The sequence below is a fragment of the Centropristis striata genome, chromosome 12, assembly GCF_030273125.1.
Source record: "Centropristis striata isolate RG_2023a ecotype Rhode Island chromosome 12, C.striata_1.0, whole genome shotgun sequence".
In the NCBI taxonomy this organism is placed as follows: Eukaryota; Metazoa; Chordata; class Actinopteri; order Perciformes; family Serranidae; genus Centropristis; species Centropristis striata.
Window position 1 is genome coordinate 38,012,751 of NC_081528.1, and position 26,382 is coordinate 38,039,132.

At 36.6% G+C, this 26,382-nt stretch overlaps 1 protein-coding gene across 2 annotated transcripts in view; it reads right to left on the reverse strand.

Moving 5' to 3' along the window:
- atp8a1 (ATPase phospholipid transporting 8A1) overlaps positions 1-26,382 on the reverse strand; it is a 223,204-nt gene that overhangs the window by 44,776 nt on the left and 152,046 nt on the right. For both annotated transcript variants that reach the window (XM_059345862.1, XM_059345863.1), the window contains 3 exons: positions 22,241-22,413; positions 18,684-18,867; positions 13,493-13,603 (listed from right to left, as the gene is read on the reverse strand). In XM_059345862.1, coding sequence (XP_059201845.1) covers positions 13,493-13,603; positions 18,684-18,867; positions 22,241-22,413 — 468 coding nt within the window. The remainder of the gene's footprint in view (positions 1-13,492; positions 13,604-18,683; positions 18,868-22,240; positions 22,414-26,382) is intronic.

Here is a 26,382-nt window from a genome sequence, read left to right on the forward strand (position 1 = left end):
CTCTGTCCTCTCTGTAATTGCCCTTTCAGTTTATGCTTTCCATTAGTGAAAGTGAGGGTGAGTGGTCACCATTATCAGATATGAGACTGTCTACAGACTAACAATCCATTTTTAACTTCTTAAATGTCGTAGGACAACTGAGACTCTGTTGGATGGAGACTGCAGATTATTTTATAGAATGACAAATATCAAATAGTGAACATCAACTGCTAATATGTCTATAATAATATTCACACACTTTCAAATTTGGGGAAATGCATATAAAACAAACCTAGATCCAATAATTAAACTGCAGAAAAGAGCTATCAGGATAATAAATGAAGTTGGATACCATGATTCTACAAATCAGCTTTTTATAAGATCACACACATTAAAATTTCAGGACATTGTATATTCAAAAACATTAGAAATTATGTTTCGAGTGGTAAACATGTCAATTCCTGTTTGTATTCAAAATGTTTAAATTAAGGCAGGGGATTTATAACTTAAGGGGGTTAATGTTAATGTTTGAAACTCACAAAGTCAGGAAGACTTTAAAGTCTAAACTTATCAAGGGTTACAATGAAATTTGATTGAATTTGATTTTTCAGTTTAAGCTATCATGTGTTTTGTAACAATGTGAATTACTCAGTTAATGTAATGTATATAATGTAATGTATATAATGTTATGTATATGCATGTAGATGGTACAGGAGAGGCAAAAATAAGCCTTTAGTGGGGCTTCAGCCTGTTCCTTTTTCGGTTGCTGTCTGATGGATTCTTTTGTAAAAACATGATTTTATTTTGTTGTCTTTGTTTTTTTGTTTTTTGTAACCGAAATAAGGCATTCATTCATTAAAAGCATTCATTCATTCATAAAATAATTTCAAAGGTGATGCATCTTGCTATGACATTCCTTGTAGTAGTAAAGCAGGAAAAATAAATACATCCACTAAATCAGATTGGCATTCTGAGAGCGCAGAGCTTAAAGGTCAGTGGTGCATTCACATGCTCCTCAGATAGTCCGTTTCCTGAGTTGTGAGGTCGTTCCTCCGACTTTGGTCTCTTCATGACCTTTTAGTTAAGGGCAACATGGACGCTACCAAAGTCTGCATGTTAAAAAAAATGTGAGCAAGATACTGGTTAAACTGATAAACCCCCTCTCGAGTTCTTGACTGCACTCATCTGATTCTGTTTTTTTTGTTTTTGTTTTTGTTTTTGTTTCTGTTTCAATAACTATACTAGTATTAGTCAGGGCTATACATGTATGTAGCAAACTATCTTTATTTAATTTACAAGTATTATCATTTGAGTTAATGTTGCTCTTGTCATCAAGGTTATCACCCCATGATAAGGTTCTGGTTGCAGAAGAAAACATGGATATCTTTATTTTATTTTTTTTCAGATTTTCAAGTTGCCTATCAATTTAGGTATAAGTATGTCTTTGTAAGAGTATTGTGATAGAGTTTAAATGCTTTTGCAAGGATGTGATTTTGATTTTATTTATATTATGTTGTTTATTCTTTAAAACCATTTCTTTCTTTTTATGTTTTGATGAAAAGACTTGACATGTTTACAAGATGTAGAGCAACATGTATGTGCTGTTTTGTTTTTCTTCAAATAAAAAGTTTAATAACCAAAAAAAAAATGTGCTGGTCCACTTCCAAAAAGTTTCCATAGAGTATTATAACATAATCTTTCATAAAACCTCCAACATATTTGGCTGTGACTTCCCCACAATCAGGCTACTGCCTTCCATCAAGATTCAAGAAAATCAGGCCAGTAGCTTTTCTTATAATCCTACAAACAGACAGAAAAACAAACAGACCAACCGCACTGAGAACATAACCTCACTAGTGTAGGTTATGATCCTAAAACTAGTGAACATGTCATTAGTCTACGTTAAACACATTTTAAACTTAGGAAAGGCAGCGAGAGGCCACGAGAGAACTAATCAGGGAAGAATAAGTGACAGTGGGAAAGCCTAGACCTCCACATGTCACTTCCATGATACAAACTGCCGGCTGGATTCATCACAGGATTATCTACAAACATTTATCACGCGCACTATTTTCCTCCTTGATCTACCTGGCGACAAGCGGTGACGGACGAGGTTATTTAAAGGGCCAGCGTCAGGCTGAGGGACTGGTTGATATATTGTGTCAGCAGAGACGGAGGTAATGTAAACCACATACTGGGTGGAGAAGAGGCTTATCACGTATCTTGATTAGTCATACATACAATACCGGTCAAAAGTTTTAGAACACCCCAGTTTTTCCAGTTTTTTATTTAAATTCCAGCAGTTCAAGTCAAATGAACAGCTTGAAAGGGTCCAAAGGTAAGTGGTGAACTGCCAGAGGTAAATAAAAAAAGGTAAGCTTAACCAAAACTGGAAAATAATGTACATTTCAGAATTATACAAGTAGGCCTTTTTCAGGGAACAAGAAATGGGTTAACAACTTAACTCTATGGAGTCTTGGGCTATTTTGTCCATTTTTGAATTCTTTTCATGTCTTTATAAGTCATTTTGTGTCTTTTTTTGGTCATTTTGTGTCTTTTTTAAGTCATTTTGTGTCTTTTGGTGTCTTTTTTTTGTCATTTTGTGTCTTTTTTTGGTCATTTTGTGTCTTTTTTTTAGTCCTTTAGTCCAACATAAAATGTGATTTTGAATCTTTTTTTTACTTTCAAAACACTATCATGCTTAATAAAGAATTTTAAATGTTGCAAATGTGCATTAATTTCAGAGTACACTGAGACATTAAACTGCATCATTTTCAATTAAATTCTGGAAAAGTTGGTGTGTTCTAAAACTTTTGACCAGTAGTGCATGTGAACTAAACAATGCCTCTAAGATCAGGACAGCAGCCAGGTATTTAGGTATTTTATATGAATTACATTTGCGTGCAAGTAGAGACGTTGAAATACAGCATCTAATAGGAAAAATTGCACATAATAATTCTTTTAAATTGTTGTCAATCTGATTTTTCTGAGGTATCCTGGAGAAAATGACTTGTGCAATCTGAAAACTGACAGTGATGGAGAGTTTGACACTTCGCGGCTCTTGCTGATGCCAGATCTGCTGAGGGAACATCAGGGGTTCTGTGTTTTGGCCACGGCCAACCAAGCATTTCCTCGCTTCATTTAACTTCATTATGAAGGCATGAACTGCTACAAATTCTCAGATTGGGACAAAGAGAGCCCCGCCCGCCCGCTGCTCCCTCTACACCACCAACACCACTCTGCTGCTGGTGCTTCTCATTTAATGCTGTAAGCATATGCATGAAAACAAATGTGTGTCCACCCCCCCCCCCACGACTCATTCCCTCAGTGAGGTGGGGGTGGGGAGCCTATAGACCAGGCCTGTTTATGCCCTCACCCCCCCTCTCTCTGCCACACCCACCCATCACAGACCCCAGCCTCCTCTCCATCAGGTGCACTCTACCATGATGTTGTTTCTTTTATAAGAGGGGGCCCGTTTCTCAGATTCACGTGGGACGTTAACCCTCCGATGAGGCTCTTTAACCATGAGAATCAGGAGGTGTACAGTACATCTGCTGGCAGGAGGAGAATAGTTTGAGCTGCTTTTGGATCTTGGCTAAATAAATTCAGATGCCTTTGCTGAGCCATGAGGCAGGTTGAACCATTAGCGTGGCTCAAGCTACGGTAACGAGAGGCTAGCGAGCAGGTCAAACTGCTGAATTAATTACAGCTCGGCCCAATGAGAGGCTCTGAGCGGATATATTGTTGTGCTAAGTTAAAAAAGGCTCCTATTCATCTCATGTGGTAACTGGCTCTGTGTGAGTGTTTTGGCCTGGTCCTCGGGGTCCCAATAGCTCCTCTCTCTTTCTCCCTCTCCCATCTCTTGAGGGACAGATGCATTGATTTGCTCATTAGGGGAAGTACCAGGCAGGATTTTCCTTCCCCCTTTCTTCTGCTCATTGAGTGCCACTCAGCGGAGGGGTGTGGCTGGCCTCTCTCCCCGACTGCACATCATGAAAAACAGTAATGGAGGGAAGCAGGAGTGGAGAAAAGGGGGATTGGGCAGCAGCGAGCCGATAAGAAGACTTCTTGCATATTCATCAGCGAATCAAAAATCATTGATTCTGACATTTGTCCCCAACAATGTGAGTCCTGATACTCTTAAGCTTCGTAGCGCAGAGTTGCTAATGGAATTCATGCACAAAGCAAAGTGAAGAATGAAGTGGGACATAAAGAAGGAGCTGATAAATATGCTGCAAATATGTGGAGCTACAAACACAAGCTGTGTTACAAAGCCAGCTCGGCCTCGCTGCTTTCATTCAGCGTGCGATTGGTCGGCGAGCTTTGCTGTTCAGCTCTGAGCCGTCTCTAACTACGCTCAATGAGCTTTCATGTAATTGCCTCATAAATGCCACTTGTCCATCAGCCCCCTCTGTAGCACCCTGGCAATGTGTCAATCAAACATGAGTGGCCAGCTGGATCGGCCGTTTGAAAGAAGTTGCTATGGCTTCCTTTAAAAAGGTCTCTTAGCTTGAATGTGGTCAATTCTTTTCACTGGTCTTTAGTTAATGGTGTAATTTGTAATAAAGTATGAATGAAAGCTATGAATTCTGTTAAAAGTTCATCAAGCACTGGGCTGCAAAAATACTTTATTATGTTATTATAACCTCCTTTTTCAATTAAATAGACAGTCATGTTTGAAGCGGTTGAACTGTTGTTGAACTGATTAGGAAAAGGAATGCAAACTATAATCAACAGCACGAGGAAAGCCAAAAGAAACGCTGTGAAGCAGCTCCAGCTGTCAGTCAATCATCCAGAGCCTCACATTCTGACTCACAATTAACCCTCAGAGAGTCAGAGAAAATCCTGAAGGATTGTACAACTGTTCCAAGAAGCCTCAGACTCACATTCACGTCTTCCACAATAGCCGTAGAATCCTTCCCCCTCCTACTCTATGTCTCTTAAAAAGAGCCAGGGAGACGAAAAGAGGCTTAAACACAGAGTATTCACATCCTATCACACACTGTACCAGACAAAAGGTGCTGGGAACAAAAAAGCCAAAATTCCCGTCAACATCTTTGATTCTCTCCGTGCAAAGGTAGAGGCCTGGGAGTCGACGGGAAAAACATGCCAGCACAAAAGTAAACCTATTAGTGCAACAAACGCAGCTTTTTACCCGTACCCCGGGGTCGCTGTGTGTTAGATGTCAGCCTCTTACAAAACAGGGACATTTGAAATATAGAAGCAGCCTAAAAGTCAAGAAATGTTCTATTATCTACTGGAATCCCCTGAAGGAGCGTAGCACGCGGGGGGGAGGGGGGAGTTATGTTTTCAGAAAGCAACAAAAGGTGAGAAAGAAGCTCGCCCTGCAGACAGAACTATAGATGTTCTGCTATAAGACCGGCTTTGAAAAGGGACCTGGTATGTTTCAAAGGGACACACACAAAAAAGATTAATATGCAATGTGGAGAGATTTTGAACAGGTTTAGATGTGATACAGGTTCAGTTAGGGCTCAAATAAAGGGCAAGAAGTTACACTACCGGTCAAAAGTTTTAGAACACCCCAATTTTTCCAGTTTTTTATTGAAATTCAAGCAGTTCAAGTCAAATGAACAGCTTGAAAGGGTCCAAAGGTAAGTGGTGAACTGCCAGAGGTAAATAAAAAAAGGTAAGCTTAACCAAAACTGGAAAATAATGTACATTTCAGAATTATACAAGTAGGCCTTTTTCAGGGAACAAGAAATGGGTTAACAACTTAACTCTATGGAGTCTTGGGCTATTTTGTCCATTTTTGAATTCTTTTCATGTCTTTGTAAGTCATTTTGTGTCTTTTTTTGGTCATTTTGTGTCTTTTTTTAGTCATTTTGTGTCTTTTTTTAGTCATTTTGTGTCTTTTTTTGGTCATTTTGTGTCTTTTTTTAGTCATTTTGTGTCTTTTTTTAGTCCTTTAGTCCAACATAAAATGTGATTTTTTTTACTTTCAAAACACTATCATGCTCAATAAAGAATTTTAAATGTTGCAAATGTGCATTCATTTCAGAGTACACTGAGACATTAAACTGCATCATTTTCAATTAAATTCTGGAAAAGTTGGTGTGTTCTAAAACTTTTGACCAGTAGTGTAAAATAATAATTTTCTCAATTAATCAAGAAAATCAGGCAGAAAATAGTGAAATATGTCATCTCAGTTACTCAAAGTCTGATAATGTCGATAAAGGTTGTTTTGCCAGTGAAAAATGTTCAATCTAAAGATACAAAACAGGGAAAAGCAGACTTTTACATCTTTGAGAGACTGAAAACCTCATTTTTGTATGAAAAATTAACAATTAATTGATTATCAAAAATATAATTTTCTGTTGATCAACTAATCAATTAGTCTAGTAGTTGTTGCAGATCTTGAATGTATGTCATATAAACATTAGAAACTGATCCACCTCTTTTAAATTAAACAGTAAACTCTTAACGTGGTTAAAAACAGGCACAAGAATGAAAGAAATTCAACATTCAGGCACGCATGTCCTGTCATGTTTCTGTAGAGGGAAAATTCAATTAGCCACAAATTGAATTTTATTTTGGATCTGTTCTCAGTATTTTACCATATCTGGGAAAGGGCAGCGTGATCAAACAGTTGCAGTTCCTGTAAGTTCAGTTATTAAAGCTGGAAAGAGACTTTCTCTTCAGGTCAGAGGAGCCAGAAGCAGACATGCTGGAATGTTAAAGCTAGTCTCCTGATTCTCCATGCTGCATAAAGCAGAATGAGGTCAGAGGTCAAGTGTCGCAGAAAGAGGATGAACAAAAGATAATTTTAAACTGCTCATATTTCAATGACAGGTTATGTTGTGATGATGTTTTAAAAACATGTGGCTGGTCCTTCTTTAACCCCTGCATAGCACTCTAAAGATTGTCCCTTTCCACAGCACAAAGTGAGTAAATCACTGTTTCTGTGGCTGCTGGGCCTCCAGCAGCATAAGAGCAAGGTTATAATAGTTTTGGATTTTTCATTAGTTTTATGAATGAAATTTTTGTTTTTAAATTCAGTTAGTTTTAGTCAGTTTTTAGAGTGAGTTTTCTAGTTTTAGTTTAGTTTTTAGTTTTTGAAAATGCTTAGTTTTAGTTTAGTTTTTATTAGTTTTAGTGTTAGTTTTTGTTTTTGGTAATACTTTACAATAACCAACTAAGTAATGTTTATAGATGGTTTATAAACCAATTATTAACCATTTAAAAAGTGCTACACATATTTAATTGTTAAATGTTTTCAACCAATTTCTTAAAGGTATATGAATCATTTCAACATCATTAACATACTAAATATGGTGTTAAAACTGTTATAATGAGTGCAACTAAAACTATTGATAAACTATTAATTATAATTTAATTGTTTGTTAATTGTAAAGTCACTATAAACTTACATTAATAAACCATCTATTTGCAATTTATAAACGATATAGTTAGATAAACATTAATAAATTATGTATTTACCATTCTAAATGGCCTATATACGGTTTATAAATGATGATTAAACATTAATAAACTATCTGTTTACCATTTATAAATGATGGTTATTGTAAAGTGTTACCTAGTTTTTTTGTAATGGGTATGTGTTGGGTGCCAGATTCAAAGAGGTCATAATAAATGTTTCCTTTATTTCCTTTGGTTTATCATCTCAGCCCCAATAAGGTTATTAACTGTTTTGTATTTTGGTTCTAGTGTAAACATCCCAGTCTCAGTAAACATATTCACCATGTGTTGCATGTTCAAATAGAAACACTGAATTATGAATGAAAAAAGTTGACAAAAACAAAAACTAGGTACATTTCCACTATAATTTTAGTTAGTTTTAGTTAGTTTTGTAACCACGCAATACAGTTTCAGTTAGTTATCGTTTTTTTTAAAAACTCTCGTTTTTATTTTTATTTCAGTTAACGAAAATGTTTTTTCAATTCTAGTTTTTGTTATTTCGTTAGTTTTCGTTAACTATAATAACCTTGCATAAGAGGAGAGTGGGCTAGGGGCTGACTTTCTTTAAATGAGAGAGTATTTTTTTAAATTTTGTTCTTTTCTTCATGTATGTCCTTGCCTGTCTTGTTTTTATTTTTAAAAATTAATTCAGTTTGGTAAAGCCAAAGCCAAAGTTTCTACGTAATTAATACAATAAAAGATAATAAAACTACTGCAGAGATGCACTGGCATTTACATTGACTTAGTTTATTTGTATAAGGATAAGGCTTCAGGTTGAATATATTACATATTCTACAGCAATCCTGATATCTAGCGTAGGACAAAAACAACAACTGTACTGACTTCGGATTTAGACTTCTTAACCCTTTATCGGGCGAAGAACCGTATTTGGTAACTTCAGCGGATATCCAAAATAAAAAATAAACATATTTCGAGAACAAAGTTGCAAATTTCCTATATTAAAGTGGCAGATCTACAAGAAAAAAAGTTGCAGATTTAAGAGATTTAAAGTGGCAAATCTGCGCAAAAAAGTCACAGCTTTACGAGAAAGATGTGGGGAAAAAAGCAACTTTTTTTCTCGCAGATTCACCACTTTAAATCTCTTAAATCTACAACTTTTTTTCTTGTAGATTTGCCACTTTAATCTAGTAAATTTGCAACTTTTTTCTCGACCCCATTTTGATATCCACTGAAGTTACCAAATATAGTTCTTCGCCTGATAAAGGGCTAATTTCTGGCAACATGCAAAACCAAGTCACAGATTTACGAGAAAAAAAAGCAACTTTTTTCACATTTATACATTCTGTCTGTATGTAATATCCTCCAATATTCTCTAGGGTTGAAATCTGGAATTTGCAAGTATTTCAATGAGTGTCCTATATATATTAAGGGTTAAAGAGATAAAAACCCGGAGCTGCTGCTTCTGTCAGACAAGTGCACGGTCGGTAGATCAAAACACCGGAGCACTTCCAGAGATGAAGCTGCTGCTGATAGGAAGCACTTAACCTGTCTGCTCATTCTGGTCGGAGCTCTGAACCTGCAATCAGTAGCAGCTCTGGAATCTGTCAAACGCCATCAAACCTACCGCACGCACCAGCAGAACCATATATGTGAACCCTCCTAACCATCAGACAGAGATACTCTGCAGGGAGAGTGGAGGCAGGGAGCTGAGAGAAGCAGTAATAATCACAGGACTGATCAAAAACTCAATGTCTATCAGTTGAAGACGTATTTAGCCAAGCATTCATCTAATGCAGCTATTCTCAACCTTGGGGTCGGGACCCCAATTGGGGTCGCGAGATGATTTCTGGGGGTCACCAAATCATTTTGGAAGTCAGCTCTGTCTCCACTGTGTTAAAGTGTTCATGTGTTTGTCTTTTTGGTCACTTAATGTCTTTTTTTTGGTCATTTTGTGTGTTTTTTTGGTCAATTTGTGTCTTTTTTGGTCCTTTTGTGTCTTTTTTTGATCATTTTGTGGTCAATTTGTGTCTTTTTTGGTCATTTTGTTTCCTTTCTTTGGTCATTTTGTGTCTTTTTTTAGTCATTTTGTGTCTGTTTTTAGTCATTTTGTGCCGTTTTTTGGTGATTTTGTGTCGTTTTTTGGTGATTTTGTGTCTTTTTTGGTAATTTTGTGTCTTTTTTGGTAATTTTGTTTCCTTTTTTTGGTCATTTTGCTTCTATTTTGGGTGATCTGAACTGTGTGTGTGAGATTGTGTTCAGTGAGCGGGGGTCGCGGACAACATGCATGTTAAATTGGGGGTCGCGACTCAAAAAGGTTGAGAACTACTGATCTAATGCAGTTTGTTTTTTCTGCCTTTAAATTGAATCATATTAATCTTTCTATAGTTATTCATGTTTTTATCTTATGTACTTTTTTCTACTGTGTTTTGTTTTAACCCATTGAGGCCTAAAACGCCTGTAAAACCTCTGGGCGATTTTAAAATCAGCCCCTAAAACCTGAAGTTTTTCTGGAAATTCTACGGAAGTGTCAACGCTTCTACTAAATAATAGATTTTTCAGCCTCTGTAGCAGATAGAAATGAAATTCAAAAAGTATTTGAGAGCTTATACAAATACTACAAAACAACGTATCCGCTTGTCAGGCTTCAATGGGTTAATGACATCCTGTGTAATTCACAGAATTCTCATATTGAGCTGATTGATTGATTGATTGATTGTCTTTATTTCGAACATGCAAGCAATAAAAAAAAAACAATTTAAATATTAATAGATGAATAAATAAAAAACGAAACAAAAAAGCAAAAAATTTTACAAAAAACAGACACTTTCTGCAAGCTCGAAAGGTTCAATCGACAGATCCAAAACATTAGAATGCTTGAGAACTTTTTTTTTTTGTGATTCCATCTGATTGATATCATTTGACAAACTCAATAAAATACGACAAGATGACACAAGTTAGCAACCAGAGACTGGAGGCAACCTGCTGCAGATGATAAGTTATTGCCTAATTAACAATATCATTTACATTCTGTTATTAACCAGTTGGTTTCTGATCTATTTTTCTCTTATCTTTGAAACCAACCAACCGTTTCCACCATCTGTGCTGTCAGACTGACTGACAAGTGCACTTCTTCATTTTTTCCATTTAATGGATGGTGTCAACCAACGTTAAGCTGAATTTCTGAAGGTAGCTGATCTGCCTCTGTAGCGTTTAGGAAAACCCATTAACAAAGTCCTGATGTTCATAGGTTCTTACATCACCAGATTTAGGACTATGTCCTCTAAAGCAGCTATTCTCAACCTTGGGGTCGGGACCCCAATTGGGGTCGTGAGATGATTTCTGGGGGTCGCCAAATCATTTTGGAAGTCAGCTCTGTCTCCACTGTGTTAGAGCGTTCATGTGTTTTAGTCTTTTTGGTCATTTAATGTCTTTTTTTGGTAATTTTGTTTCTTTTTTGGGTCATTTTGTGTCTTTTTGGGGTAATTTTGTGTCTTTTTGGGGTAATTTTGTGTCTTTTTTGGTCATTTTGAGTCTTTTTTTGTCATTTTGTGTCTTCTTGGTCATTTTGTTTCTTTTTTGGGTCATTTTGTGTCTTTTTGGGGTAATTTTGTGTCTTTTTGGTCATTTTGTGTCTTTTGTGGTCATTTTGAGTCTTGTTTTGTTTCTTTTTTGGGTGATCTGAACTGTGCGTGTGAGATTCTGTTCAGTGAGCGGGGGTCGCGGACAACATGCATGTTAAATTGGGGGTCGCGACTCAAAAAGGTTGAGAACTACTGCTCTAAAGCTATGAAGAAAATGTATTTTTGTCAACGTTTTAATTATAAAGACTGAGAAAAGAAGGTCAGCTGAGGTGCTGGTGCAGATTTCCTGACAGCTCTAGTCGACTTCTGGCTCTTCTCCACAGTTGTAAATAAGAATTCATTTTTTTAGAATATATTTTTTAGGGTGTCCATTGTTATGTTTGTATCTGTCTGTTTGTATCTGTGGTCAACACAGTGTGAAATGAATATCCTAATAATAATGTTATTCCAGGCAGAGAAAGAAACGAGGTGCATTGACTGTGTGGATTAATATTCACAGGATCCAACGACTGGCAAGAGATCCTGAGAGGCAGACTTCCAGTTAATTAGCTGTAGTTTCCCTTCATTACTGAGTGTGTGTGTGTGTGTGTGTGTGTGTGTGTGTTCTTGTTTTTCCTACATAGTGAGGACCAGAACACGTTTTTAACCAACAGAGTGAGGACATTTTTGCAAAGTGAGGACATTTCGGCCGGTCCTCTCTTCTTTAAAGGTTTCTTTTTGAGATTTCAGACTTTGTTTTAAGGGTTAAAGGTCACATGATAATGATAATTAACTGAAACTGTATTTTGTGGTTACAAAACTAACTGAAATTATAGTGAAAATGTCCTTCGTTTTCATCTTTGTCAACTTTTTCATACATAATGAAGATGGATCAGACAAAGGAAATAAAGGCAAAATTTACTGTGACCTCTTTTAATCTCCCACCCAACAAATACCCCATTACAACAAACTAAAACTAATAAAAACTAAACTAAAACTCACTCTAAAAACTCATTAAAACTAACTGAATTTGAAAACAAACATTCACAACAAAATTAAAACTGAAACTAATGACAAATCCAGAACTATTATAACCTTGCAAGGGAATTCACTGTTCCAATGAGGGTCCTCACAAAGATACAAGTACAAGAATGTGTGTGTGTGTGTGTGTGTGTGTGTGTGTGTGTATATTCTGTCTCGGTATGTCAGACTGAGCAGCACCAACTGGCAGGTAATGTGAAGGGCCAGTCAACAGAAACACAAACATGGAAACTCTAAGAAGGAATCTTTCCCTTTACACCTAATCGTGTCTCGTGGAAAAATCTCAAAGCTTTTCATTCAGATGTGGTTCACTGTAGGACTCTCAGAGTCTTAGACTCTCAGGCCCAGTTTACACCAGGACGCTCGCGGGTAAAAACGACAAAATATTTTATGTGAAGTGCCTTTCGTTTAGACGGTGACGGCGTTTTTGGGGCTTAAAGACGCAAAAATGTGAAACCACCCTCCAAAGTGTAAAAGTGTAATCCTCTCCTCCGTAGCGTGTCGTCTACACTGACAAGACACAAAACTCTGATCTGATCTGCTCACGTCACGTATGTGTTTACGTCACATACATGCTCCAGGACAGGAAATAAAGAAACGTGGGATTATTTCCATGGTGGGACCTTCAAGCTGCTCTGGCAGCTCTAATAAACTTACAGGAGTCTTTCCACCAAATGTCCAGGATATGTACAGATAGTATTAGTGAACAGAGAAGGATCTGGAATTACCTCCATCACATTCTGGATGCAGCGATTGGTGGGAGGAGCCAGACGGCTGTGAACGAGACCTGGGAGATCTAGTGATGGAGGAGAACTTTGTGGAAGGAGGAGTAATGGCCAAAAAAAAGGCACAAAATGGCCAAAGACACAAAAAGACGCAAAATAACCAAAAAAGACACAAAATGACAAAAATAGACACAAATTGACCAAAAAACATGCAAAATAACCCAAAAAGATGCGAAATAACTGAAAAAAAAGCAAAATTGCCAAAGAAAGACAAAAATTGACCACAAAATTACCAAAAAAGACACAAATTGACAAAAAAAAGACGGAAATTGACCAAAAAAGATGCAAAATAACCAAAAAAGATGCAAAATTGCCAAAGAAAGACAAAATTGACCACAAAAAGACACAAACTGAAAAAAAAAAGACACAAATTGAACATAAAAGACACTAAATTACCAAAAACAGCCAGACGGCTTTGGAGGAGACCTGGGAGATCTAGTGATGGAGGAGAACTTTGTGGAAGGAGTAGCTGATGAAAATGTGTGGCGTGAAAACTTCTGCATGCCCAAAGATGCTCTTATGGCTTTAAGTGATGCCGCCTGGCTGCATACAATCACATTTCACACACTTTTGCGTCACCGTATGCAGCAGATTTCCTCCTGAAAACGCTCGTCCAAACGAGGAATAAAAAGTGAAGACGAGACGCCACTTTTGCGTCTTCTGTTCAGACCGTCCTCGTGTGAACGGAGCCTGAGACTTTTCTTTTTAGCTGCTGTGGGACAGACTCACCTCGATGATGTAGAGGACGATGTTCTTGTAGAAGCAGTACAGGATACACTTGGCTACACGGTTGTAGTTCCAGGCTCCGTGCACCAGCAGCAGATTCTTCAAGTATTTGAACTGTGTGGGAGGAAAAGGACAAGATGAATGAATAGCCAACGTCTGTGTACAGCAGTAGTTCCCAACCTTTTTGAGTCGCGACCCCCAATTTAACATGCATGTTGTCCGTGACCCCCGCTCACTGAACACAATCTCACACGCACAGTTCAGATCACCCAAAAAAGAAACAAAATGGCCAAAAAAGACACAACTTGACCACAAAATGATCCAAAAAAGACACAAAATGACCAGAACAGACACAAAATGACCCAAAAAAACCCCAAAATTACAAAAAAAAGACACAAAATGAATAAAAAGACACATATGACCAAAAAAAACAAACAAAATGACCAAAAAAGTCACAAATTGACCACAAAATGATCAAAAAAAGACACATAATGACCAGAAAAGACACAAAATGACCAAAAAATACACAAAATGACCCAAAAAAGAAACAAAATTACAAAAAAAGACACAAAATGACTAAAAAAGACACAAAATGACAAAAAAAGAAACAAAATGACCAAAAAAGTCACAAAATGATCAAAAAAAGACACCAAAAAAAGACACAAAATGACCAGAAAACACACAAAATGAACAAAAAAAACACACAAAATGACCAAAAAATATACATTAAGTGACCAAAAAGACTAAAACACATTAACACATGAACACTTTAACACAGTGGAGACAGAGCTGACTTCCAAAATGATTTGGCGACCCCCAGAAATCATCTGGCGACCCCAGTTGGGGTCCCGACCCCAAGGTTGAGAATAGCTGGTGTACAGTATTCTGTCTAATGGTTCCTCATCATCAGAGATCAGAGCTGGAACACTGAAGCAGTTACAGCAACTTCAAGATTAAAGACAGCAGCCGTGTTTTGTCTCCCCCAGCAGACTGATGAGGCTTTGTGGCCAGAGACTTTCACTAACACATTCCAGAAATGTCCAGTTAAAGACTGTAAGATCCAGCTTTGAGCTGCTGAAAACGGAGGAGTTCATATGGGGGTATTGGTCTCCAGGGGCTCAGCGTAATAGTTAAATGGCTTTATAATGATTCCACCATTTAGGGACCGGGGTGAACTTGAAATTTCAGTGCAATTTCTGTCTGATAAGTGTGATTACACTGGAGGCAAGTCATCTTAGGAACCAGTACAGGACTTAAACAAAGAACACAATCTTCTTCCCATCTTATAAGATGTCTCTGAATCATATTTGACCTAATACCAATGGAATCTAACACACAGATTTAAATGTAAAATGGATGATTTTTTAAAGATCTGGGTCTTTAAATATGCTGGTAAACAACTCACAACTATTGTATTAAAAGGGATGATAGATGGCAATGAGGGAAACTGGTTAACTGATGTTTTTGGGTTATAAGGAAGGACATTAATTTACTTATTATTTTTAATTATCAAAAAAAAAATAGCTTTCTCTCAAAATGGAAATTGAGATTTTTGGAAAAATTGTTTTTTTTATTTTTTATTTTTAAGGACTCTTCACTTTTTTTTTGCAGATGTGTATTTGCTACATCACTGTCAATTGTAATGGGACAGAGCATTTTCATTGTATTGTCTGTATTACGTAATAAGTAATTGGATATTTGTTTTCTGTGGCCACAGTGTGTTGTTTGTTGTTTTTGTCTATGTTGGAAAATGCAATAAAAAAATAAAATAAAAAAATGTCTCTGAATCAAGACTAGGACGTAGGATGAAGGACACTTTTTGTTTATTTGAAGGCCTTCTCGTCTTTCAGCATCACCACAGTGTTCTTTGGTGTGATGACATCACGGTGGCGTCCCCCCTGGTCGTCTGACCCCCAAACATCAAACATCAGTTAACACAAACTTGAGCTGCTGACAGACAGAGAGCAGAGGAGCTCTTCACTCTCCACTTCAACAGATAACTCTCAGCTTTCATGTTAATCTGAGGAACCAATAATCTACAACAGCAAGGAGCTCATCTGGTCCTCTAGTAGGGCTGCTGCACGGCGTAGTTAAAAAACTGGCATTATGATATATATTTTTTAGGGCCTCGGGGCAATCGCACCGAGCACTGGTCCCATACAGCAATATCTGTAGGGACCAGTGCTCGGGGCGATTTACGTCGCGAAAAACTGCCCAAAATTTTGCATTGAAGTGAATGGGACGGCCAACAAAAAATGAGCGGAAAAGAACAATAATTGGAGATTTTTAAACGTCTACTTCTCCGGCATGATTTCACCTAGAGACTCCATTTAAACTTTAAACAGTAGACACAAGTCTTGTGTATCGGTGTATTAATCCACGTTTCGATAGGTCATATAGTTTTTTATCAATCCCTGTTCAATGACCATGATCATTTTAGGAGAAATTCTGAGATTATAATGGGTGTGTATTGCACGGAATGTTCGTGTCACAGTGTGTGACATCATCGCGAGTGTAGAGGGAGAGAAAAAACTGTCAAAAAATAAATTTGAAAACTGCGCTCCAGGCCGCAAATTCCACTCTACAGAAATAATTTATACATAGAAACGTAGGAAAATTAGTCTTCTCCCTCACAATCCTCTGGTAAAGCTGTCAGAGTTATAGTTTGGGCGTAGGACGCACAGATGATCCACCAACACCACCAATAGCCTCATTGGCTTCCATATTAAAAACGGAGAGAAAAAGGGAGATGTAACAGTTTTTTTAGATCGCTCTAACAAAGCTATTTTTTCATTTTTCTTAAAAAAAACCATATGTAGACGTTCAGGAAGAACTCGGGACGCTCGAGGTGAAGTCAGATCAATGATAGGTATTATGGTTTTGCCAAAAATGCTTTCTGTTCGAGGCCAGAAAATCTGTCCACCTCTGGACAATACATGTGCAGATGAGGTGACCTTAAAGAGATGAAATAGTATAAACGCGCTCTAAACAGTCGATATGCAAGAGTTATGGACATGACCTGAATTATTTAGCTGAGCTTGATATTGTGATTATTGTGACAGGTCCACAGAGGACACACTGAGGACTGTCTGCTCTCCATCTCTGGGCACTATAAACCTTTCCAAGCCGACCCAGAGCTGGTCACGGTCCCCGCTATGGAGGAAATGTGCCTGGTGAGGACCATGAAGGGATCCTCTGGACCTCACCCATTTAGAACTGTAAAAATATTTCCAGTTCATTAGGAAACTGTGGCGGGTTTACCTAATTACCTAGCTCGTAGGTAACTAATTGGAAACACTGGGGAAAATGAAAACGGTGCAAGGTTTTCTTGTATGATGGCGTGTTTAACTTGACGTTGCACATCCTGATATTTGACCATTGCACACAGTGATGTCAACGCTGAAACGATATACTCTCAAACATTAATTCAAATCATGGAGAGGAATAGAAAAACAAGTTACTCAACTTCCGAGGATTCAGTTTGCAGTCTGCAAATTACAGTTAATGTACCGTTACGCCAATATATGGAAAACACCAGTGGAAGTCTGGAGGTGCAATTTAATTTGATGCTGGGACACAAACTAAATGGATTATAAGAGGCCACCTGTCTCTGAGAGAAACACACTTTTACATGTCATGTGGATTGAAGGGGGCACTTAAGACAAACCCAAGTCTCTTGAATGGTAATTACGCTCTGAAGCACAGAGAGCGCTCTGTGTTTTAGTCAACTATTGGTTTCCCTGAAGCCCCGCGGCTGTAATAGAAACATGATGGACTGAGTGGCGTGCTGTGTAGAAACAGAGCCGTGATACAGGAGCTCTGCAGCTTTTGTTGCTTATGAATATCACATATCCATGCAGAGTTTCAGACCAACTGGTTACCAGCGAACCAGTCAAGTGTTTAAGTAGCATTCTGCTGGATCTGTTCCTGTACGGAGGTGTTTGGAGTCAGGTGTCAACAGATGCTGTTCTACAGGTGTTACTACTTCACTCTTTAAGCTAAAACCCTCACAGACATACGAGCTATTGTTACCTGGAACAATGTGCTAAGCTATCGCTAACATGTTTAACACTTGAGACCACAATGACAGGACGGGCAATCTGACTTTCACAAGATAGAAATGGGCATTGATTTCCTCTGAGGACATGCACCTGCATCCTCACAGCAAACAGATTTTGTTTTTATTTATAAAATCACATTTTAACACTGCAAACGTCGAAATCTGTTCTTCTACTCTAATGGTTTTCATTCTATGTCATTCTATGTATTCTAGCACTTTAAAACATTATTAAAAACCTATTTATTCTCCTTGGCGTTCAGTCCCAGCTAGGCAAGAATCCTTGGCTTTCTTTTTACTTTTTTACCCTTTTATTTGTCTTTTGTATCTCTAACTCTGTTTTGGATTGAGTTTTTATTACTATTTTATTCTATTTTATTTTATTGTTTTACTGTTTTTAGTATTTTATTCTTTTTATTGTTTTTATTTATACCCAGTTGTGTATGATTTATTCTATTTTAATAACTGTACAGCACTTTGGTCAACTGAGGTTGTTTTTAAATGTGCTCTATAAATAAACTTTGACTTGACTTGACTATGTTAATAGTTTAGCTTAGGTGTCAGTGTCTGAATATTTGTATTGTTGTTCCAAAAAAATAACTTTTCACAACTGTTCATTTCACTGTTTTTATCTCTATAAATCTTGAACATTAGCTTCTGTTAATCTTGTTTTTATATTATTAGCAGTTTATCAGCTGAACTGGAAGACTTAAGGGCAGCATCAGTAGGATTTTCTTTCAATACAACAAATATTTACTCATCCAGAAATGTACCCATGGCATATATTTTTCTCTTTTCATTTTGTTGTGTTCAGGACAGTTTTTGGTGTCAGCCTTTGGGCCACTGGGTGTGTCGCTCCCAGTGAGCGCTGAACTAAAAAAATATAAAATGGCTGACTCAGCAAATATAGAGAGGGGAAATGCAAAGACAACAACAACAACAAAAAAAGAAAAACTGCATAACAATCCACAAAGTGGATATAAAATGTCCTGACTCTCTCTGCCGTTCTATTTCTAGCCAAAGTTATTTTTCAAATGACAATCTACACATTTAAAACAATAAGTGGTAACTTAACCACTTGATGATTGTGTCTTCCAACAGCAAACTTTAGATCTGTGTGTAGAGTCTGTGTCTCACCTGGGCGATGGAGTAATCAGAGGAGTTTGCTGCTTGCAGACCCTCGTTGCCTGAGATTCCCACCCCGACGTGAGCCGTCTGGATCATCCCCACGTCGTTAGCTCCGTCACCGATGGCCAGCGTGATCACCTTCACCTGCTTCTTCACCATCTCCACCACCTCCGACTTCTGGAGAGGAGAAACTCTGGAAGGAGCAGCAGCACAGACATTATCTCACAACGGGGTTTTAATGGAATGAGGCACTGGTTTTGCTGTTAATGAGGCAAAATCAGCTGTGGTTAAATTGGAACTACAACAGAGAGTTATACAAAGACAAGACATACATTATACTGAAGAATAGATTTAGTGTAGGTCAGTATAATCAGGTTGGACACAACATAATATTCATTGTTGAGATCAGCAAAAAGGGCCATTTTGTGCAGAATATTTCTTAAAGAATGACTCAGGTTACTAGTTTCTGGGGGGCAGAAAGAAGAAAGCTCTTGTAAAGAGCATTTAATCCACAGTGGCAGCTTCTGACTTTACTGGCTGCCATATAAAACACATGTTTAATGGCAGGAATGTTTCTTTCTGTTGCCTCCTGGCAGAGCTGCTTGGAGTGTTGCTTTGTCTTATGCCACAATAATGACTCACATAAAGTAGGACCTGCAGATACAGGTGTAATATAACAACAATACTTTAAACCTCTCGACACAAACATGCATCCTATTTAGTTAATGACTGTGACCGATTATTATTATTATTACCTCTAAAACCAATCGATGGCAGCATCGAAATACCTCAAACCATACAACTTTATAATTCTGATCCATCCCTTTAAAGAGCCATTTTCTATTAGTCAGTGTAAAAAAAACCTTTAACCCTTTATCTATCCGCTAAGGAACTATATATGGTCACTTCCACGGACGTCCAAAATGGCGTTGTTTCGCAGCCCAGTGAGGTCGGAGAACCATGTGACTTCTCTCAGCCAATCAGCTAATATTAGGCTATGTCACAGATAGTGACATCACACCATTGGACCAATCAGCAGCAGCCATGAGCGTTTCTAACTTCCCTCTTTCAGTACGGCTTTTTTACACCTCCTGCTATTATATATTATATTATATATGTTATATTGTTATATATCTACATAAATGACAAATATATAAATATATACATGTACATTTAACAACAACAATATACATTTAACAACATAAAAATCAATGTTCCTTTAAGTTTATATGTGACTTTCCTATATTTTTATGCATACACCTTTTTAAAAATGTTTTACCCAAGACAGGCGAGGAACCATATATGGTCACCAAGGTTATTATAGTTAACGAAAACTAATGAAATAACGAAAACTAGAATTGAAAAAACATTTTCGTTAACTGAAATAAAAATAAAAACGGGAGTTTTTAAAAAAACGATAACTAACTGAAACTGTATTTTGTGGTTACAAAACTAACTAAAACTAACTAAAATTATAGTGAAAATGTCCTTAGTTTTCGTCTTTGTCAACGTTTTTCATCCGTAAACCTTTTTGGTTGATATGAAATCTATTTCATCTATCTGGTTTTATGACTTAATAAACTTATTGGGGCTGAGATGGATCAGACAAAGGAAATAAAGGAAACATTTATTGTGACTTTATTGAATCTGGCACCCAAATAATACCCCATTACAAAACAACTAAAACTAACACTAAAACTAATAAAAAACTAAACTAAAACTAAGCATTTTCCAAAAAATAAAACTAATCAAAACTAGCAAATTCACTCCAAAAAACGAATTAAAACTAACTGAATTTGAAAACAAAAATTGACAACGAAATTAAAACTAAAACTAATGAAAAATCCAAAACTATTATAACCTTGATGATCACTTCATTGATCTTGATTTTCAACAAAAAAATGTTAAAATATTTTTAAAAATGTCACAAATGTAAAAAAGTATTGTAGTGTCCTGCAATGACACTTAAGGGTTGAAATTGTGAATTTTCCAAGTATTTCAATGAGTGCCTGATAACGGGTTAAATCTACTTTGTACCATAATAACACAAAAAAAAATCTTCAAAGAGGGCAAATAGTTTTGGAGGTGATGTACCAACAGTAAAGCTGGCACTGACGATGCCTGTCTGGGGATTTCTACTATAAAGAATACCTGTTATATTCTTGTTTACTGCTCTAAGTCCTCTATAAGACCTTTGTTACTGCTCCATTAAGGAGAGCCAATCAGCAGGAAGCACTGGGACACATCTATAACTCCTCTTTTACAAGACTTCTAACTTTAACTTGATGAAGTCTGCAGCCTCCCACACAGGAGCTTCTTCTGAGAGTTCTGGAGGAATGTCCAGTGCAGAAAGTCTCCAGAGATGATGTCGTAAACTTCACGTCTGTCTTATGGTGTGAAATTGTTAATGTTTATGTTCTCCGTGGTTTAAGAGGCCTCATTCATCTCTGCGTGTCTCTTAGTGCCTGCAGAGCGTGCACCAGGCAGAGGCAGGTAGCGGAGGGGGAAAAATAAATACAAAAATGTGACGTAATGCACCGAGTCATAAGGTTTGCTGTTGTTCTGAAAACATGGTGCTGGTTTCTGGCCCCGGACCCCGTCATGGCTGCTTGAGTACTTAAGTACTTCCTATTATTTATACGGCCTGGCCAGGTCAACACAGTACCTGCACAATGTTGAAAGTGGCCATTTAAATTTACAACTGTCACACTTTTTAAACTGCAATCGTAAAAACACTCAGTGACCTTTGTGGCAAAGACATAATACAACTTTGTAGTTCAACCAAAGAGCTTTTAGTTTCATTTAAGTCCAAACATTACACTGTAAAAAATAATCTGTTTAATTTACGGTAAAAGCTTTGGTTGCCAGAACTTCATCGTAAAAAATACAGTGAGTGGATTTCCTATTCTAAATTTAAATGTAAATATCAGCAAAAACTGTAATTTAGACTGAGTAGTCCCTTTAATTTTAGGGTAATTGTGTCATTCATTCACACATCATGGTATTTCTCCATAAATTTTGCATGAAAATGTTATATTTTTACAGCAAAACTGTGTGTTTCCTACAGTTTATGACGGAAAAAAGTAAAGGTTTTGTGCCATTCTTTGATTTACGGTAATTAAAAGTGTCTAATATGGTGATATAACATTTTTAATTTTACACCCTATTTCTGATGTATTTGACAGAGTTTTACTGTTATTTCTACAAACATTTTTTACAATGTACTTACTTTCAGCACCTCTTTTGTGTGGATATCTTTCACTTTTCAGTTTTACAATGTTGTAAAATCTTCTTTGGATTCGGGGCGATTGGTCTAACAAAAAACACACTATTTTATGACTTTGTGAAAAATGGAAAAATAATTTCCCATCTCCATTTTTTTATGATCTGCTGCATTTAAGTGGACACTTGAAATGCTCTTTAGCTGTTAGTTGAGTATTAAACATGCATTTTGTGTTTTCAAGTGCAGAATCAGGTCTCAGCAGTAAGAACATCATCTTTCATTCTGGCCAGTGGAGTTTATTGTCTCTGCTTTTTTTTTTTATTGTTCCAGGAGTAAATCTTACCTGCAGCATATGACAGCTTTACAGGACAGGGCGAGGTCCAGGAAGTACTGCCGCACGCCGAATGTGAGAGCGTATTTCAGGGTCTTGCCGTCAATAATGAGAGCGAAGTCGTTTTCCTTGTAGAGGGCGTCTCCCAGCAGGCCACAGTGGTGGCTCAGCGTCTCTCTGGTTCTCTGTGTGACGGGAAACACGTCATCAATGTTAGTTTAAGTCGTGTAATTAATCATTATAGTTTCAGGCCTGTAGTGGTAAAGCTGGTGAAGGAGATAGGAACTGTTCTAGATAACGTTTGCTGTTTTAACCCTGCTGGGTTGGTATTCTAATAATTGTGATTTATTAATGTCAAAGGCAGAAAAGGCATTCAAAGTGGTTTGTTGTTTCCTGAAAAAGTATTTTAAATGTCTTAACATACACTACCGGTCAAAAGTTTTAGAACAGCCCAATTTTTCCAGTTTTTTATTGAAATTCAAGCAGTTCAGGTCAAATGAACAGCTTGAAAGGGTCCAAAGGTAAGTGGTGAACTGCCAGAGGTAAATAAAAAAAGGTAAGCTGAACCAAAACTGGAAAATAATGTACATTTCAGAATTATTATTAAGTCATTTTGTGTCTTTTGGTGTCTTTTTTTGGTCATTTTGTGTCTTTTTTTAGTCCTTTAGTCCAACATAAAATGTGATTTTGAATCTTTTTTTTATTTTCAAAACACTATCATGCTCAATAAAGAATTTTAAATGTTGCAAATGTGCATTCATTTCAGCGTACACTGAGACATTAAACTGCATCATTTTCAATTAAATTCTGGAAAAGTTGGTGTGTTCTAAAACTTTTGACCAGTAGTAAAATATTATATTTTTTTGTGGGAGCATAAATCAATTAAGTGCCTGTAAACATCTATGAATAATTGATTAATAATGTTTGTTTAGTAAATAGATATTATTTATGGGTGACTGATCGCTATAAAATGATATAGTGCAAGATTTTTTATTTTTTTTAAATATATCGTGTGCTTCATTAGCAACATTTCAATAGACCATTACAGAAATAACTGCATATGTTACATCATTTATTTATTTATTTTATTTTTTTCTTCTTCTGCAATTTCACAACTTTTGGATTCTTTGGTCTCAGTCCCAAAAAAGTTTCTGGGTCTGGAAGTTTCTAAGCTACGGCTTTAGAAAAAACAAACTATCCTTAAATGTTTTTGTTAGTTGTAACTTTCTCTTCATAATTTGCACACGTATTAACTCAAGGGTTGTGATTTATGGAGAATAGGAATGATTGGTGGTGAACCACAGTCCTGTCTCTGGAAAACAAGATCTAAACTTCTAAAAAAGAGCTCCTAAACAAATTACCAACTTACATAATTTAACTATCAGACCTGAAGCTAGAAGTTAATCAAAGCCGTTCTCAGGCTGGATCACATTATCTCCTTTTGGAAAACTCCCGACTTTGAAAGGCTGCTGTAAGATTTCCTGCTTCTGACGCACTTTAAATATTGCTTCCCTGATGGCATTGGGCAATTTTTAAATTATTAGGTTATAGTAAAGTAATTGTTTTAATTAATGACTGTTTAAATAATGTTGATGTTCATGTTCTCATTGTCTGTCCTACTTCTCTAAACATTTTTCTTGCTTTTGTTTTGTTTTTACATGTTATTTTTGTCTTTTCTGTTGTCTTAAATCATCTGGATATATATATTATAAGTATATAAAGGTTGAATCAGAAGATCCTGCATGTAATCTGTAATATTTAGTAATGGGATGCATAGGAAAATCTTCCATCCCTGGATTTTTAAAGTCTAACAATAAAACACAACTGTTTGTGTGATTACATTGTGCAGTTGAACACCAGAATGATCAGAAGGATATATCATATAAAGAGTGTAAATGTTCATCTGGTCTCTAGTTCACATTAGAGTTAAATAGATGAGACAGATCTGTCCACTAATCCCAGCAGCTGCTCTTGATATTGTAGATATTTATTATGTTTCCAATGCTTATTACAGTCAGAGCCCAGCCATGAGGTGATAACACAGAGAATGGGTGTTTGCTTATACAGTCTATAGGATCTGTGACGATGAGTGATGATGAAGAGCCATAAATATGAGACTGACAGGAGGATTTACTGTCCTGGTGCAGGGACATGTGGGCTGGATGGATAGAGAGGTGAGGTCATCACTGTATTCATCATTCAATCATCTTCTCACAGATGGTGAAGCCATCAGGAATAAAACCAGTTTCAGAGTGTTAGCGTTAGCAGGTTCACCGCTACAGCGTTTATTCACTGGACCAGAAAACGGTTACAAATCAACTCGCCTCAGGTCAATCTGTACAACCTTGATTTAAAACAGTTTGGATCTAAAACGTAAATTAAATGGAATTTGATCATCTTTTGTGATATATGTTCAAATAAAAAACTGGTGTAGTTTTGGTCTTGTTTTAGACACATGCTACACAAGCACAACTGCAGAAACCACAGGACGGCAGCGTTCAGATGAAGCCTTTTGGTTTTACACTTGTTCTGTTATAGGTTATATATATATATATATATATATATATATATATATATATATATATATATCCTACCAACTGATCTGCTTTTTTTTTTTACTTCTTAAGTGTCCTTGTTCTATTCTGTGTTTTTTTTCTATTGTTGTTTTTATTAATGCTACCTCAGTATTTTATTTTATTCTATTGTATTCTATTATTCTTATTGTTTTATTGTTATTGTACTTGAATACCGGACTGCTGTGACAACCGAATTTCCCTTCGGGGATGAATAAAGTAATCTATCCATCCATCCATCTATCTATCTATCTATCTATCTATCTATCTATCTATCTATCTATCTATCTATCTATCTATCTATCTATCTATCTATCTATCTATCTATCTATCTATCTATCCATCTATCCATCTATCCATCCATCCATCCATCCATCCATCCATCCATCCATCCATCCATCCATCCATCCATCCATCCATCCATCCATCTAGATGTTATATTTCTTTGGTCTAACTCTAATCCTTTCCCCTTCATCAGGACAGGTGGGTTTAAAGAGATCAATGGTAAAACCGGTTCATTTTTGTGACTTATACATTTTCCGAATTTCATACATTCTGATTTTAATTACATGTTACACAGCATCCCGTCCAATACAAACTCATTTAAATATCAACAATAGTTGTTATTTGATTTGCAAATGAGTTGCTGTCGGCTGTTTAACCCTTTATCAGGCAAAGAACTATATTTGGTAACTTCAGGTAATATTTAGAGAAAAAAGTTGCAGATTTAAGAGATTAAAGTGGCAAATCTACAAGAAAAAAAGTCGCAGATTTAACAGATTTAAAGTGGCAAATTTGTGCGAAAAAAGTCGCAGATTTACGTGAAAAAAGTGTGAAAAAAGCAACTTTTTTCTCCCAGATTCACCACTTTAAATCTGCACCTTTTTTTTCTCGTAGATTTGCCACTTTAGTCTCATAAACTTTTTTCTCAAAATATTATTTTCGTATGTTTTTTTTTTACACATTCTGGCTTTATGTAATATCCTCCAATATTCTCTAGGGTTGAAATTTGGAATTTGCAAGTATTTCAATGAGTGTCCTATTAAGGGTTAAAGTGGTGAATCTGGGAGAAAAAAGTAGCTTTTTTCCCACTTTTTTCTCGTAAAGCTGCGACTTTTTTGGCGTAGATTTGCCACTTTAAATCTAGTAAATTTGCAACTTCTTTCTCGAAATATTACCTGAAGTTACCAAATATAGTTCTTTGCCTGATAAAGGGTTAAGGAACGTCATCAACATTTTTGTAGAATGTTGACATGCCTTTATAAAGAAACCTTTTTTACATGCCTTGTTCTCAGAGTAGACACAGTTGGAGTTTTATCCACATCCTCAACCATCAACCAGCTCTGCTCCTGTTTCTAGAATAACTCAAAGGCTCACTAGCGCTTCAGCTCATAAATTGTGTTTTTGCCCGATCGGTATTGCACATGTGCAGCTTCCAACAGAGATGAGAAGAAGAAGAGATGGCTCACGACTATTTTTTTGCTTTTTGAACAATATTTTAATGAGTTATTTACCACTTGCCTGATCAGGTGAGTTGATAGATATATTAGCCCAACTTGGCATTTTACTTGTCAATCAAGC